Source organism: Mus pahari, unplaced genomic scaffold (genome assembly GCF_900095145.1).
Source record: "Mus pahari unplaced genomic scaffold, PAHARI_EIJ_v1.1 scaffold_6798_1, whole genome shotgun sequence".
Taxonomy (NCBI): domain Eukaryota; kingdom Metazoa; phylum Chordata; class Mammalia; order Rodentia; family Muridae; genus Mus; species Mus pahari.
Genome location: NW_018393571.1, coordinates 18,838 through 32,538, shown reverse-complemented (window position 1 = coordinate 32,538; position 13,701 = coordinate 18,838). Strand labels below are relative to the sequence as shown.

Here is a 13,701-nt window from a genome sequence, read left to right as displayed (position 1 = left end):
GTCTGCGTTTGGTGGCTGATTATGGGATGGACCCCCAGGTGGGGCAGTCTCTGGGTTGTCCATCCTTTCATCTTAGCTCCAAACTTTGTCTCTGCAACTTCTTTCATGGGTATTTTATTCCCTATTTGGGGAGGAATGAAGTATCCATGTGTTGGTCTTCAATGTGCTGGTCTTCATGCTGACTTCTAAGTAACTGATCCTGTGCACAGTCATGTTTGCTAGGATGGTCACTAGAAGAAAGTCTACTTCAAACAGTAATGGGTAGCTGGGTCCTTAGGGAGATCCTGTCCTTCCTTGGCTTTTACAAGTGGCATGGTTTGACCTCATCAAAGTACTAATAACGCTGGGCCAGACTTTATAAGAAGTGACCCTCAAGCAAGCAGATTTAAACATTTAGATGCCACAGAGCTGTTTAAAGATGTCAGCCTCACTTACTGCTTCCTGCAGGCATGTAGAGTTTACTTAACAAGTTTGTAAATAAAACTGGCCCTTTGTACACACACACATAGTACTGTCAGGAGAAAGCCTGCTTTATTTGGTTTCTAGACTAAGCAGGAAGGTCTCCATTTACCACTGATGGCAGTCTGGTTCAAAGTGTAAGTGACTAAGTTAGTGTTGAACAGGCTTTTCATTCCCAGGCTTCCTTCTTCAGTGAACTGAAGTGCTCCATCAGCTTTGAAGTCAGACCTGTGAGGCCTAGGCACCGGCCTGCTGGTCCAGTCCATAGATCAGTTCCTAAGTGGAGGTCGGTGTGGAGAACTTCCAACTTGGAGTCACTAGAAACTAGACATGATTTGGGACGCTTGCTGGTTGACTGTCTTCATTTGTGTGAAAAGCAGTATTGTTCTTATTTTCCAGTTGTTCTTTGTCCCATTTTCAGTTAGTATGGAGTCTTCAAAGGACTTCACAGGGCTTTGAATAGTGACCCGTGCACAGTCTTGGTCCTGTTAGTGGTAAAATCAGGGCTAAAATTCATTCATTCTCATTTGGATTGTGTGAGGGGGCACTATTGAAATTTGATCCACTTATTCTAAATTAAAAAAAAATTAAACTACACATCTTATGAAGTTTTTACCTCTATGCTTTAAAAAAATGCTCAGTATTATCTTGATGTTTGCAAATGCTACGATGGTACTGTATATTCTGACATTTGCCTAAATATGAGTGTCACATTCTTTTTTAAAGCCAGGGTCTTAACTATGTAACTCTGGCTTGGCCTGGAACTTGCTATGTAGACCAGGTTAGCCTCAAACTTGCCTATGTCTCTCAAATACTGGGAATAAGGTTTCTGCCACCATACCTGGCTTTACCCAGTGAATTCCTAAACACCAGAAAACCAGTACTGTACAAGATGTTAATGTGTGTTCCTTTCAGACTGGAATACAGACCATAAGATAACAGCTAACAGCTAGTTAACCACAATCTGCTTTTATGCACATTAATCTGTGTTTAGGGAAGGGAGCAATAGCCATAATTCACAAGTTGATTTGAGCCCAGTGGTGGGTACATACGTGGGACCCTTTAAAAACCAAAACAGCAAAAGCAAGTGTTCCCTAAGGTAATTCACAATGATCTCTAGCTTCCTCATTAACTAATATCATTATATATTGGCTCATAACCCTGGTCAGTTTTCTTTATTGTATAGATGTTTCTGTTATATGAAAAGTCATTGTACTTTTTAAATTATTGTTACTTAAAATTAATAAAATCCAAGTCTCAAAACTGCATGACAATAAATAAATAAATAAATAAATAAATAAATAACTTTATTTTTCCAAAAGAAAAGGTCATTAATTATTCCATTACTGAGAAGATCTATTAGGCTTAAACATAATATCATTATTTATAAAAGACAATTTTGCAAGCATTTCCTTTTAACCTTATGCCAGGCCATGTAGAAAGTCAGTTTGTATCCTTACTTCTCCTGAAATTTTAAAAAGTCTTCTTTTCTCAAGATGATAGTGAGAGTTCATCCAATCTGCTTAGACATCTAAATTGTTGTTTGTTTGTTTGTTTGTTATTGTTGTTGTTTTAACATGATCTGCACATCTCTGGACTGGAGGCAAGTTAACTATATTCTCATTCTAAAGGGCAGTGTGGGCAACCAAGGGTGTTTAAACAATGAGCTCACCTATACCTATTTCTTCTCAGTCTGTGGTAATGTAATGTAATGTAATGTAACCTGGCTGGTGTCATTTCCAGTTATCCCATTTGGTCAGGGGAGACATCAACGTTCATATTCCCTATGAAAGCCTTTACTGAATCGCTATCTTGGAAATTAATACATAAAAATTAAATTAAAAAAATTGTTGTCTTTTACTTGAGTCATTGAAATGAAATCTATAGTTTTGATTATGCTCTAATCAGTTACTATACCCTCAAAACCGCTATTTCCTTTTTTAAAAAAGCCTCTCCTATGCATCTCCGCCTAACAACAAAAACATGCTGACACTTCCTGGTCTCCTTCCTCACACTGTGAAATGGCTACTCTCTGGATATCAAAACAGTAAGTTGAATGCAGTCAGGTTCAAAAGGACTATCTACATTGAAAAACCACTGGATGTTTTGATGGGGACTGAATTGAATCTATAGATTGTTTTGGTAAGATGGCCATTTTTGCTGTGTTAAATCTACTGATCCCTAAGTATGTGGGTTTCCATTAACATCTCAGTTCCTTGATAGCTACACATTTTAACTGGCTTAGCCCTAGAAAGCACAAGTGCCTGTATGATGATCCACACACCTTGAATAGGAGGAAAACGAGAAGGGATTTCAGTTCTTACCACCACTCTGATGATCATAAGCAGCCAAATAATTTCATAGTCATATATTAATCAGTACACATGCATTTGTTTAACTATGTATACACATAGAGAAGGCAAAGTATATGAATTAAATACCAAAATTAACATCATTTCACAGCAGATCTTTCTCACAAGGGGGTACATATTTAAGGAATTTACATTAAAATGTCACAGTATCACACTAATTAAAATTTCTCTTATTTATAAGAAGTTCATGTATCCATTTGAATAAAATTTGCTATTCAATGAGTGTTTAGAAATGTCAAAGCCATGTTAGTGACTTTGATAAAAAAAAAAAGATACATAACATGATATTTGTTTTTGAAGAAATGTATTTTTATAGAATGTGATAGCCCATAGCTTTAAATTCCAACACTCAGGAAACAAAGGCAAGCAGTTATCTCAGAGTTCAAGGCAAGCCTGGTCTATATAGCAAGTTCTAGTCCAGCCATGACTACAAAAGTGATACTCCCTTTCAAAATTATTTTAGGTGATACTGATGATAAATATTAAGACATTACACAGATTTATCATGGATATTACATATTATGCCTATAAGACTAGTCTGGACAATCAGACAGCCTACTTTTGAAATAGTAAAGGTGACTTGCATTTTCTGGTTTTTTAGCCTTCTTTGACATGCAGCCTAAGCACCTTGTATAAGCCTTGTTTGAGCTCTTTGTTCTTAAGAGCATACACCATGGGGTTCAGAGCAGGGGGAATAACATTGTGCAGTACGTTCAGCAGAACTGGGATGAGTGGAATTTTCATTCCTACACTGTGGGTGATGGATATGACAACGATGACTGTATAGAAGAAAAGGATTAGGATGAGGTGAGAAGTGCAGGTACTTAAGGCTTTAGATGCAGCTTCTGCAGAGTTCAGCCTCAGCACAGACCAAAGAATCAAAGCATAGGAAACCATAATTAAACCAAGGTCACTTCCCATGACTGCTCATGCCAGGAATAACTGGTTAATGCTGTTGATTTTCCTGTCATTACAGGCAAGGCTAGTGACCCCAGGTTAGTACAAAAACAGTGGTTAATTTGATTTCGAGAACAGTAATTTCTCTGAGCAGTCAACACTGGTACTGACATGGGAGCCACACAATTTCTGATGGCCATAAACACAGTTGCTTTGACCACAAAAGATTCAGTAACTATTGAAGAGTATCTCAGTGGTCTGCAAATTGCCACATACCTATCTATAGCCATGCAGAAAAAGATGCCTGACTCCATGGCAACAAAGCAATGGATGGCATACATCTGAGCAAAGCACTCATTGAAACTGATAGCCTTAGCATTGAACCATAAGATGGCTAAAATCTTGGGCATGATAGTAGTCATCAGACCCATGTCCACAATAGCAAGGATGCCCAGGAAATGGTACATAGGCTGGTGTAGTGATGCCTCTTGGTAAATGATAGTCACGATTAGTATGTTGGCAATGAGAGCCGAGATATAGAGCAGAGCCAGGGGCAGGGAGAGCCAGTGCTGCCAGCTGTGGATACCTGGAAATCCCATGAGAATGAACTCAGACACCTGGAACCTAGAGCTGTTGGAATCTCTGAGGATCTGGTACATCTTTTGCCAATAATAAAATAATGCCTGTTTACCAGTCCTGATTATCTGTGTGACAGTGTTGGATGTAGATAAGATCAGCGTATATCAAGAGATGAATTTCTCTCTTCATCTTTCCATACTGTCACTGATTCTTTTTACTCTTATATATTTACTGGCACATATTTTTTTAAATGTATCAAATCACTCACAGTATTCCTTTGTGGAGACCATTTTTCCCAGTATCTCCTAATTCAGAAATAGAACATTAGAGAAATCATATTATGGTTAATGATCTTCTATGTAGCATGTTTTTGACTCTGTGCATAACAGTAATAACCTGGATTTTCAGCATAATGGGAATATTTGATTTGTCTAAGGGATGCTATGGAGCCCTATAATATTAGATCCCAGTGGAGATCTCTATGTACAAAATTTTCTTTGGTAAAATCTTAAATTGTAGTGCATATTAAGACAGAAATCTTTCTACTCATAGGTATGAGAACCTTATTCATAGTATGTATATATGGGCATGTGATCAATCAAATACATTTTAATATTATAATAAAATATTCTAGAGTTTAGAATGAAGATGTGATAGTTAAATTTTGTGTATTTTAATATGGGGTTTGCTGTGAGTTAAATTCTGGTCTGCCTACATGTTAGATACTCTTTCTCTGAGTTATATCAAAAGACTTAACCATTAAAAAATTATTGTTATATGATGTACATTCACAAAATAACATGTGCAAGTTAATGTAAAACTAGATGCATTGTTAGAAGATGAGTGACTGAGCAGGAGCTACACCAACTTCCCCCATATTCTTTGATTTTCAGTTTTCACTTACCTCCAAGATCTTAAAATGTTAATGTCCTCATTTGGCAGCTCAAGTTTTCCCCACAGCATGGCAGTAGACTCACCTGATTTCGTTTTGCTGTTTCAGATGTATGAAACACAGATGTGTCTAAGAATTTCTTGAAAGAATAAATTAAAAATGGTGATTCTTCAGAACAAGGGAGAGCACGTGACAAATGAGTGTCCAGACCCTGATCAGTATCTCTTCTGTTGATTCTTAGTTGGCCATTATTCTCATATAACTCTCACCATTTCCAATGATGCCTGTTTGTTTAGGGGAAATAGAGATTTTTCACCATTATCATCATCATAAACATCACCAGCATGAAAAGCTATACAGAAATGAAAAGACTGTGGGGATACCTTCTCCCAGGAATGAGCAATCATTTCATGACTGACTTTGATCTGGGTGAATGGAATCAAAGCTGTTTTCATAAAGAATTAATCAATTGGACAATCAACTGGAACACACTGAAAGTGCCTCATCCCTCCAACCAAGCTTCATGGCAGTGGATCTACTACCATTTACAAAGATACCCTGTGTCTGGCCAGCCTGTCACATGTCCTCTCTTACCTAGATTTTAGTTGGCAGAAAGAATAAATATGTTGCCTTTAATAACAATCCTGATATTTGTATGAAAAAAGAGGTGAGAATAACCTGGTTCAGATGTTCAGGGTGATGATCCCAAATATCAGAATTCTACTATATGTGTTGTACTTATATCCATGTACATGGCCCTTCATGTCTAAATCCTGTGAGATCTGAAATGCTGACATAAGCTTCTGATGGAAGACTGTGTTCTGTATCCCAGAGGATATAGCAGAACTTTAGAGACAAAAGTACTGGTGTGAAAACAAGGTAACCCTATGGGAAGAGGATCAACAGGTGGAGCTTTCTACACTACTACTTCCTGAAGCACGTAAGAAAATGATTCCATTAGTATTATGCACATGTCTGTTTATGAGTATCCATACAGAGACAGTAATGAGGATAAATGTGTTGTTGATTTCAATAGCAATCATGATATTTGTATGATTTCAGCATTTACTTCTGTGGAAGGACTTTGAGTTACAATTTGAAATAGTAAACATTTGAATCCTTCACATTCAGAGACTCACCTTTAATTCACATTGTATCTTTATATCTGATGAAATAATAGCAATCACTGAGAACTCTACAGCAAGGCTAAAAACTTGAAAATGATCCCGAGGTCACAGTGGTTCTGATTTTCACAAAGTTTATTTATTTGGAAATGAGATTGAGAATAACCTTTATCACATTGAGACATTCAGGAAATGTTAGTAAGTCAGATTTGATTGGACAATCAATGTTTGAGGTAGAGATGGAGATGACAGGAAAATTAAAGACCCTAATTTTCTATTTGTTTAAACTGGTTGCATATTAATGTCTATAGTATATTGTTTACTATTTATAAGATTTAAAATAAATAAAAATGTATTTGAGAAAAGTCATAATGTAGGAGTACCTAGTAAATATCTTCTTAACCTGTAATTAATATATTCTGAGAAATATTTATAGAAAGAAGATTATAGAAAGAAGTTAGTAAGTTCTTAAAACAAATTTTTGTCATTTGTAATTGCATTATATACTAAGTATTCTTTAAAAACAGAGATATTGCTCCACAGAAGGAACAGCTAGGAGAGGCAGCAGGAGGACTGGTACCACCTGTATGGGACTATTGTTAATTGCAATTTCCAGGCTGGTCCTTACCCACATTGAAGACGAGAAGGGATGATAATATGGAGAGTGAATAGATTGCAGAGGAGGGAGCATGAGCTCAGGACAAGTTCAGAATAGTGCGGGCTGTGAGAGGCTGTGGTGTAAACATGGCACCAGAGCCTGGACGTAGAATTCTTTATGAACCCTGCAGATGACTTGCCTGATTAATTTAAGGAAGGTCCCACCCAGCCATTACTCAGATGAACAGTCATGAAAACGTGTGTGCTAATCTGGCACAGTCCTGCCTATCATTGCAAATATTACCAGGGAAGAACTGAAGGATCTGGTCAGATTTCTGAAAGTTCCATGGGCTTCTGAGAAGAAAGTACATTCCTTAGTGTTTAGAGAAAATGTTCTCTGAGAATCTGTTATATACCTTTGGCTTATGATGCTTTGGGCTCCATAGTTTCTCTATTGAGTTATTGTCTGGATGACCTATTGGTGAGACTGCAGTATTGAAGTCACCAGCTATCACTGTGTTGGGCTTTTCCTGTGCTTTCAGATCTAATAGTGGTTCCATAGTGAAATGAAGTGTTCCTATTTGATACATAAGTGTTTACAATTGTAATGTGATACAGGTGCATTTTTTTTTTCTTTAGAAAGAATGAAGTGTCCTTCCCTGTCTCTTCTGGGTAATTTTGATCTAAAGTCTATTTGTCAGATGATAGAATAGTTACATGCACTATTTTTGTTTGTTGGTTTGGTTTGGTTTGTTGTTTGTTTGATTTTGTTTTTATGGTTTTTTTTTTTATTTTATTTTTCCCATTTCCTTAAAATATCTTTTGCTCCAAAATGGTGTTTCTCATTGATGATGAGGTGTGTTTTCTAGAGACAGAAAAACGATGGGTCTTATTTCATATCTTTTCTGGTTTGTGTATATTTTTGAGCAAGTTTAGACTGTTAGTTTTGTGAGTTTTTATTGAATGGTTTTTATTAATCCCTGTTATTTTGTGGCTACTGGGTGCCAAGGGCCACTCAGCATCCAGGTAACTTAGAAAGTCTCCAAGATCTGATGATTTTTGGCCACTCAACTCTCTGTTCCTCTTCTGGGGCCAGAAGCTCATGGCTTCTGGCAGTGTTGTTTTCTTAGACTTCACTTAACCATTCTGGGACTCTATATCCTTTGTGCTCTCTTGGAAATGTTTTTGTTTGTTTGTTTGTTTGTTTGTTTTTGTTTACTCTTTGTACAATATTTCCTCTGGTATCCTCTGTACAAATTGCTTGTGTATATAAATTCCTTAAATCTGCAGAAGAAAAAACTTGACACTATTAGTTTAAGGAAGGAGGGATTTATTTAAAATTATAGTTCATCCAGGCATCAAAGAAATAACGTCCACAGTGTGAGGCAGCTGGTTTCATGACACTCACAATCAGGAAGCAAAGAAAGATGAAAACTCACTCCCTGCTAAGTTTATTTTTAATTAGATTCAGGATGTTAGGCAATGGACTGGTCCCACTGACATTGTGATGTATCCTTCCACCTCAGTTAACTTTTCCTAGACAGTACCACTCAGACAGATTTAGAGACTTGCCTTCGGTGATTCTGTCAGATGATGATTAATATTAAGTACCACATTCTGCTTTGACTTCAAGCTCTGCTACTTGCTTCGACCTATATTATTTGTAAAGGTTTCCACTGAACTTTTTACTGCCTTATTTTCCAAGTATTTCAGTTTATTGAATTCCACTTCTGCATGCTGTACTGACTTCCTTATTTCATTCAGCTATTTGTGTGTGTTCTCTTGGAATTCAACCAAGGGATTTTTTGTCTTCTGTATGATTTCTTTAAATGTATTCATTAATTATTCTTTAGAATTGTGTTGGTTTTGTCTTGTTGGAAGACATCATTGTGAGACCAGTAGTTTATGTCTTCATTTTTTTCATGTTTCTTATGTTGTTGTATTGGGCAGTGTGTAGGATATTGATTGCATTTTTAAAGCATATTCAATCAAAGAAAGAGCTTGCCACATCAAGAGGGTGTAAGTTGTACTGTGCTTGAGATGTCGTTTTCATACTAAGCAGGAATTCATGGCAGTAGAATTAGTCTCCTGAATGTAGAATAATGCCTATAATAATGATCAGTATCAAAATTCATGTCCACTAGAATGATATAGTGACAAACAAATAACAAGTAATCACTCTATAAACCCCATTAAATTTAGGAAATGAAGGAACACAGATAGTATAGCTTATATTTAGGTATTTGTTACTGTGGATATGAGTGAAAAGCAAGAATAGGAGTATGAGTAATAGAAGGAAGAGGAGGAGGAGGAGGAGGAGGAGGAAGAGGAGGAGGAGGTGGAGGAGAAAGAGGAAGAAATAAGGTAGAGTAAGACTAGTGACTAATAATGTTTTGATAGAGAAAAAGTAGAGGACTAAAAGTGAATAGAAGGCAGAATCATCGATACATAGGGGTCAGGGAGAAAAGGCATTAAATAGTTTGGGTTAAAGGTAGAATGCAGAGATAAGCAAAGAAAAACAAGCAAATAACCTAAGTCCATTTCGATGACTAAGACATAGGGAATCCATAAGCCAGCCTGGACCATGTTCATGTGAAGTCTATGAAAATAAAAAGAGAAGAGGAAACTGAGGATAAAGAGAGGACAAGAAAAGAGCAAGTGAGATCTGGCCTTCTGATCTGACACTGGGTGTTACAGTCAAAACAAATGCAAAGGGGCAGAAGCTGGGTGGTGTAGAGTCTGGATGCAGTCTTGTCCGAATGTTCAGTGAAAACTTTCTTGTTCCTTCCCAGGACATATGCTTCTATGCCTGAGTGGCCATTTGTAAGGCTGAAGTTAAGTCAAAATGCTGGTCCTACCAATGGGAGATTCTTTTCACCATAAGGTCAAGGCTCTGTGGATCCCTACAGAGGCCTGCTTGCAATGCTAGCCCCACCTCTTGGCTGCCCTTTCTAATGCTGTAAAAGCCTTTTGGACCCTGTTTCTATATTCCCTCTGACAAAGTTGTCTCTAACAAGAGTTCCGTTTCTCAATACTTAAGAGATTTGCATGCAAACTTCTTCATAGCATCCTACAAGTAACCTGCTGGGCACATTTCAGGACATAACTCTGGGACACCTGATATGATGTCCTGACAGTGCAGTTCACCAAGGGTCTAGGATACTGAGCTGCTGAATTCAGAAAGGTTCTGTTTAAAATGGTAACTCTTTGAGTTTGTTTATGTAGTGGATTACATTGATGGATTTCCTTATATTAAACCATCCCTGCATCCCTGGGATGACGCCTACTTGGTCATGATGGATGATCATTTTGATATGTTCTTGGATTTGGTTTGCGAAGATTTTATTGAGTATTTTTGCATCGATATTCATAAGGGAAATTGGTCTGAAGTTCTCTTTCTTTGTTGGATCTTTGTGTGGTTGAGGTATCAGAGTAATTGTGGCTTCATAGAATGAATTGGGTAGAGTACCTTCTGTTTCTATTTTGTGGAATACTTTGAGGAGAGTTGGAATTAGGTCTTCTTTGAAAGTCTGATAGACTGCTTGTGGACGTTGTACATCGTGGTGCGGAGCCTAGTGCGCACCACGATGTACAACGTGGTATCTGTCTAGGAATTTGTCCATTTCATCCAGGTTTTCCAGTTTTGTTGAGTATAGCCTTTTGTAGTAGGATCTGATGATATTTTGGATTTCCTCAGGGGCGGGGGGGGGGGTATAGGGAACTTTCGGGATAGCATTTGAAATGTAAATAAAGAAAATAATAAGAAAAAATAAGAAAAAATAAAAATAATAAAATGGTAACTCACTCTTCTAATAGAAAACAAAATGGAGTGTTCCAAGTCTCTCTTCTCATTCTGCTGCTACTGCATGCATCATTCTACCCATCTTCCACTTTTTCCTACCTTTCAACACATCAGTTACAGATACTTACAATACGAAATTCCTGTTTGATTTTCAGTGCGACTGTGGTCACTCCCTGTAACTGGAGTGTGCATTTTTTTCACTGCATTTTTAAGGTTTCCGATTTTGTGTAAGTGTTTGACTAGAGATTTGAGGGCATCTCTTTGGCAGCTGCTATCTCCCTTATCCACCTTATTCCCTGCAGCATCAGGCTGACTGCACTTTCTTCTCTTCTGCCATCTTTTCATTTTCTTTTTTTTTTTTTTAAATTTGCACTTAGGTGTCTTGGTTGTTTTATTCTACTTTGCTTCTGGTTTGTATATGCTAAATGACTATCATTTGTTTTTCTCAGAGTTTTTTTTCTATATATATATTCTATATTCCAAACTTATCAGTACACACACACACACACACACACACACACATTTATACTGATGTTCACAACACACCTTTCTAAACTACTTCTGACAATTAGCAACAAGGCACAAGTTTTGCCCTGATGATCTGGCTGTCTTCCATCCTCAGATTCAGTAAGTCAATGTGGTGTAATGAGAGGCACTTATTTCTCATTGCACACATTTCTCAGCAGAGTGTATCAACTGCCTTTGCAATAACATTCTGACTTCTAAATAACATCAGGACAAACTATGTGGTTGCCTGATCTCCCTCTGCCTTATTCTTCTCTTCTAATAAATTACTTTAGGTTTTCATTGATTTCTTTTTACTCTCCTCCTCATACTTGTTCATGGAAATTTGTACTGATGATAAAAGCAGGAAGGAAAGGAGGAAAAACTTGGAGGACATGGCTGTGACATTGACGTTTGAAAATAAATTTAGTTAGAATGCATTACTCAACATCCTCCATGTCATAGTCAAACTTAGTTTCTTAGAAAGACATCTCTAGACCATGACTACACAGGTAACAATACTCTCTCTTCCTGTTCTTTCTCCTGAATCCTCTCTTGGGGTATTTTACTAGTTGTTCTGACCAAAAACCCTGTGAGAAAAACTGAAGTGAGGGAGATGTTATTTATTCTCATGATTTCAGAAGATTCTGGTTTTGGTTCCTAGGTTCCAGTATTTAGAAAACCATAATGTCTGCAGGGGAATATGAGAGACTAAAGTCTTCACATCATAACAGAATGTACATAGAGAGTGGAACGCCGTATGAGTTTTAAAGGTGGGATTCCAGTAACCTAATTTCTCTACCGAGACCCTACTTTGAAAGATTTTCAGAACATTCCCGAAGTGTATGACCATTTGGGGACCAAGAATAAAACACACGAGCACATGGGTTTTGTTTTAAAACCATATTATCCTGTGTTCTCTTAACATTTCTTCCCATTTCATCCCTTTTCTTGATGAACGTGTTTTTCACATGCTGTGGGATTTGATGTCCTTAGAACCTGAAAAGATCCTTATGACACAGTCTCGTATCTGCTTGGTTTTCACTCCATAGACCACAGGGTTCATAGTGGGAGGCAAAAGCAGATAAATATTCGCAACAATGATGAGGCAAGATGGAGGGATGATGTGCCCCCCAAAGCGGTGGGAAAAGAAACAAAAGAAGGCTGGGCTATAGGAGAAAATGATGGCACAGATGTGGGCAGTGCAGGTGCTGAAGGCTTTCTGCCTAGCATCTGCTGAAGATAAGCTGATCACTGCCTTCAAGATCATGGTGTAGGAAACTGTGATGCACAAGATGTCAAAGCCCCCAATCAAGAGAGCAATCATCAGACCATAGACAATGTTGACCTTGATATTTCCACAGGAGACCTTGGCTACAGACAACTGGTCACAGTAGGTATGGTGTATTAATATATTGCTTCTGCAAAAGGGCAGATGCTTTGTGATGAAAATCAAAGGAATGATGAGCACCACAGCTCTCAAGAATGTAGCAAGGCCAGCTTTTGCAATGACAGGATTGGTGAGAATGGTGGAGTAGTGCAGAGGGTAGCAGATGGCTACATAGCGGTCCAGAGCCATGAGCATGAGCACTCCAGACTCCATCGCTGTGAAGGTATGGATGAAGAACATCTGGACCAAACAATCAGTAAAGCTAATTTCCTTAAGGTAGAGCCAGAAGATACAGAGAGTTTTGGGTATTGAAGCACTGCACATGACAAGGTCTGTAAGGGAAAGCATAGCTAAAAAGTAGTACATGGACCTGTGAAGGCTGTCTTCAAAGAAGATGAGGTAGAGGAGTCCACAATTGCCTACCACAGCTACTACATACATAGAACAGAATGGAAAGGAAATCCAGATGTGCATGTCTTCCAGGCCTGGGATTCCATTGAGAATAAATGAGACTGGAGTCACCTCTGTTTGATTCAGCAGCAGCATGATGAGGCTGGCATCATCTAAAGTGGCTAATGAAGTTTAGGCTTATATTTGTATGACTGTCCGACCTTCCAAGATTAGGACAAATGAGAAAGATAAATCCTCATAGCTCTTCTTCATTTGTTAAGTAGTCATTTTACTATCATACAACTAATTAGTTAGTTAAAAATTAAAACCAGTAATAGGGCTCATTGGTGGAATATTTGCTTAGCATGTTCAAGGCTTTGGAATCAATTCCCACACAAAATTTTAGATATTAAGTAATAACTTGTTGAGTTATTATTTTGTCCATTACTTCCACACTCACTTGTTTAACAAGTACTAAGTGATTTGTTTTATGAATATTATTTTAAAACAAAAATCAGGGAGAAATAACAAGTTTATAGTTTTTCTATTTTATATACTTTTAATTTGTTGAGAATTCCAAACATATACAATGTATTTTCCTATATATCTTGTCTACTCCCTTCATAAGTCTTCCAAGAACTCACTTGCCAAGCCCTGCCTCAAGGTGAACCTTTTTCCCACTGAGTCCAATCATA

The 13,701-nt window shown here is 37.6% G+C and overlaps 2 protein-coding genes and 1 pseudogene across 2 annotated transcripts; 1 reads left to right on the top strand and 2 right to left on the bottom strand.

Moving 5' to 3' along the window:
* The window catches only part of LOC110315611, a 2,851-nt pseudogene extending 1,967 nt beyond the window's left edge, over positions 1 to 884 (top strand).
* A 2,544-nt stretch (positions 885 to 3,428) lies between these two features.
* Positions 3,429 to 4,387, bottom strand: LOC110315610 (putative olfactory receptor 56B2). Its single transcript, XM_021189624.1, is given in 2 exon segments — positions 3,429 to 3,826; positions 3,829 to 4,387. Coding segments are annotated over 2 exon segments (957 nt in total).
* A 7,806-nt stretch (positions 4,388 to 12,193) lies between these two features.
* LOC110315608 (olfactory receptor 52N4-like) lies at positions 12,194 to 13,162 on the bottom strand. Its single transcript, XM_021189622.1, has one exon. It carries the CDS (start codon positions 13,160 to 13,162, stop codon positions 12,194 to 12,196), a length of 969 nt encoding a protein of 322 aa, XP_021045281.1.
* Positions 13,163 to 13,701: the final 539 nt, after the last annotated feature.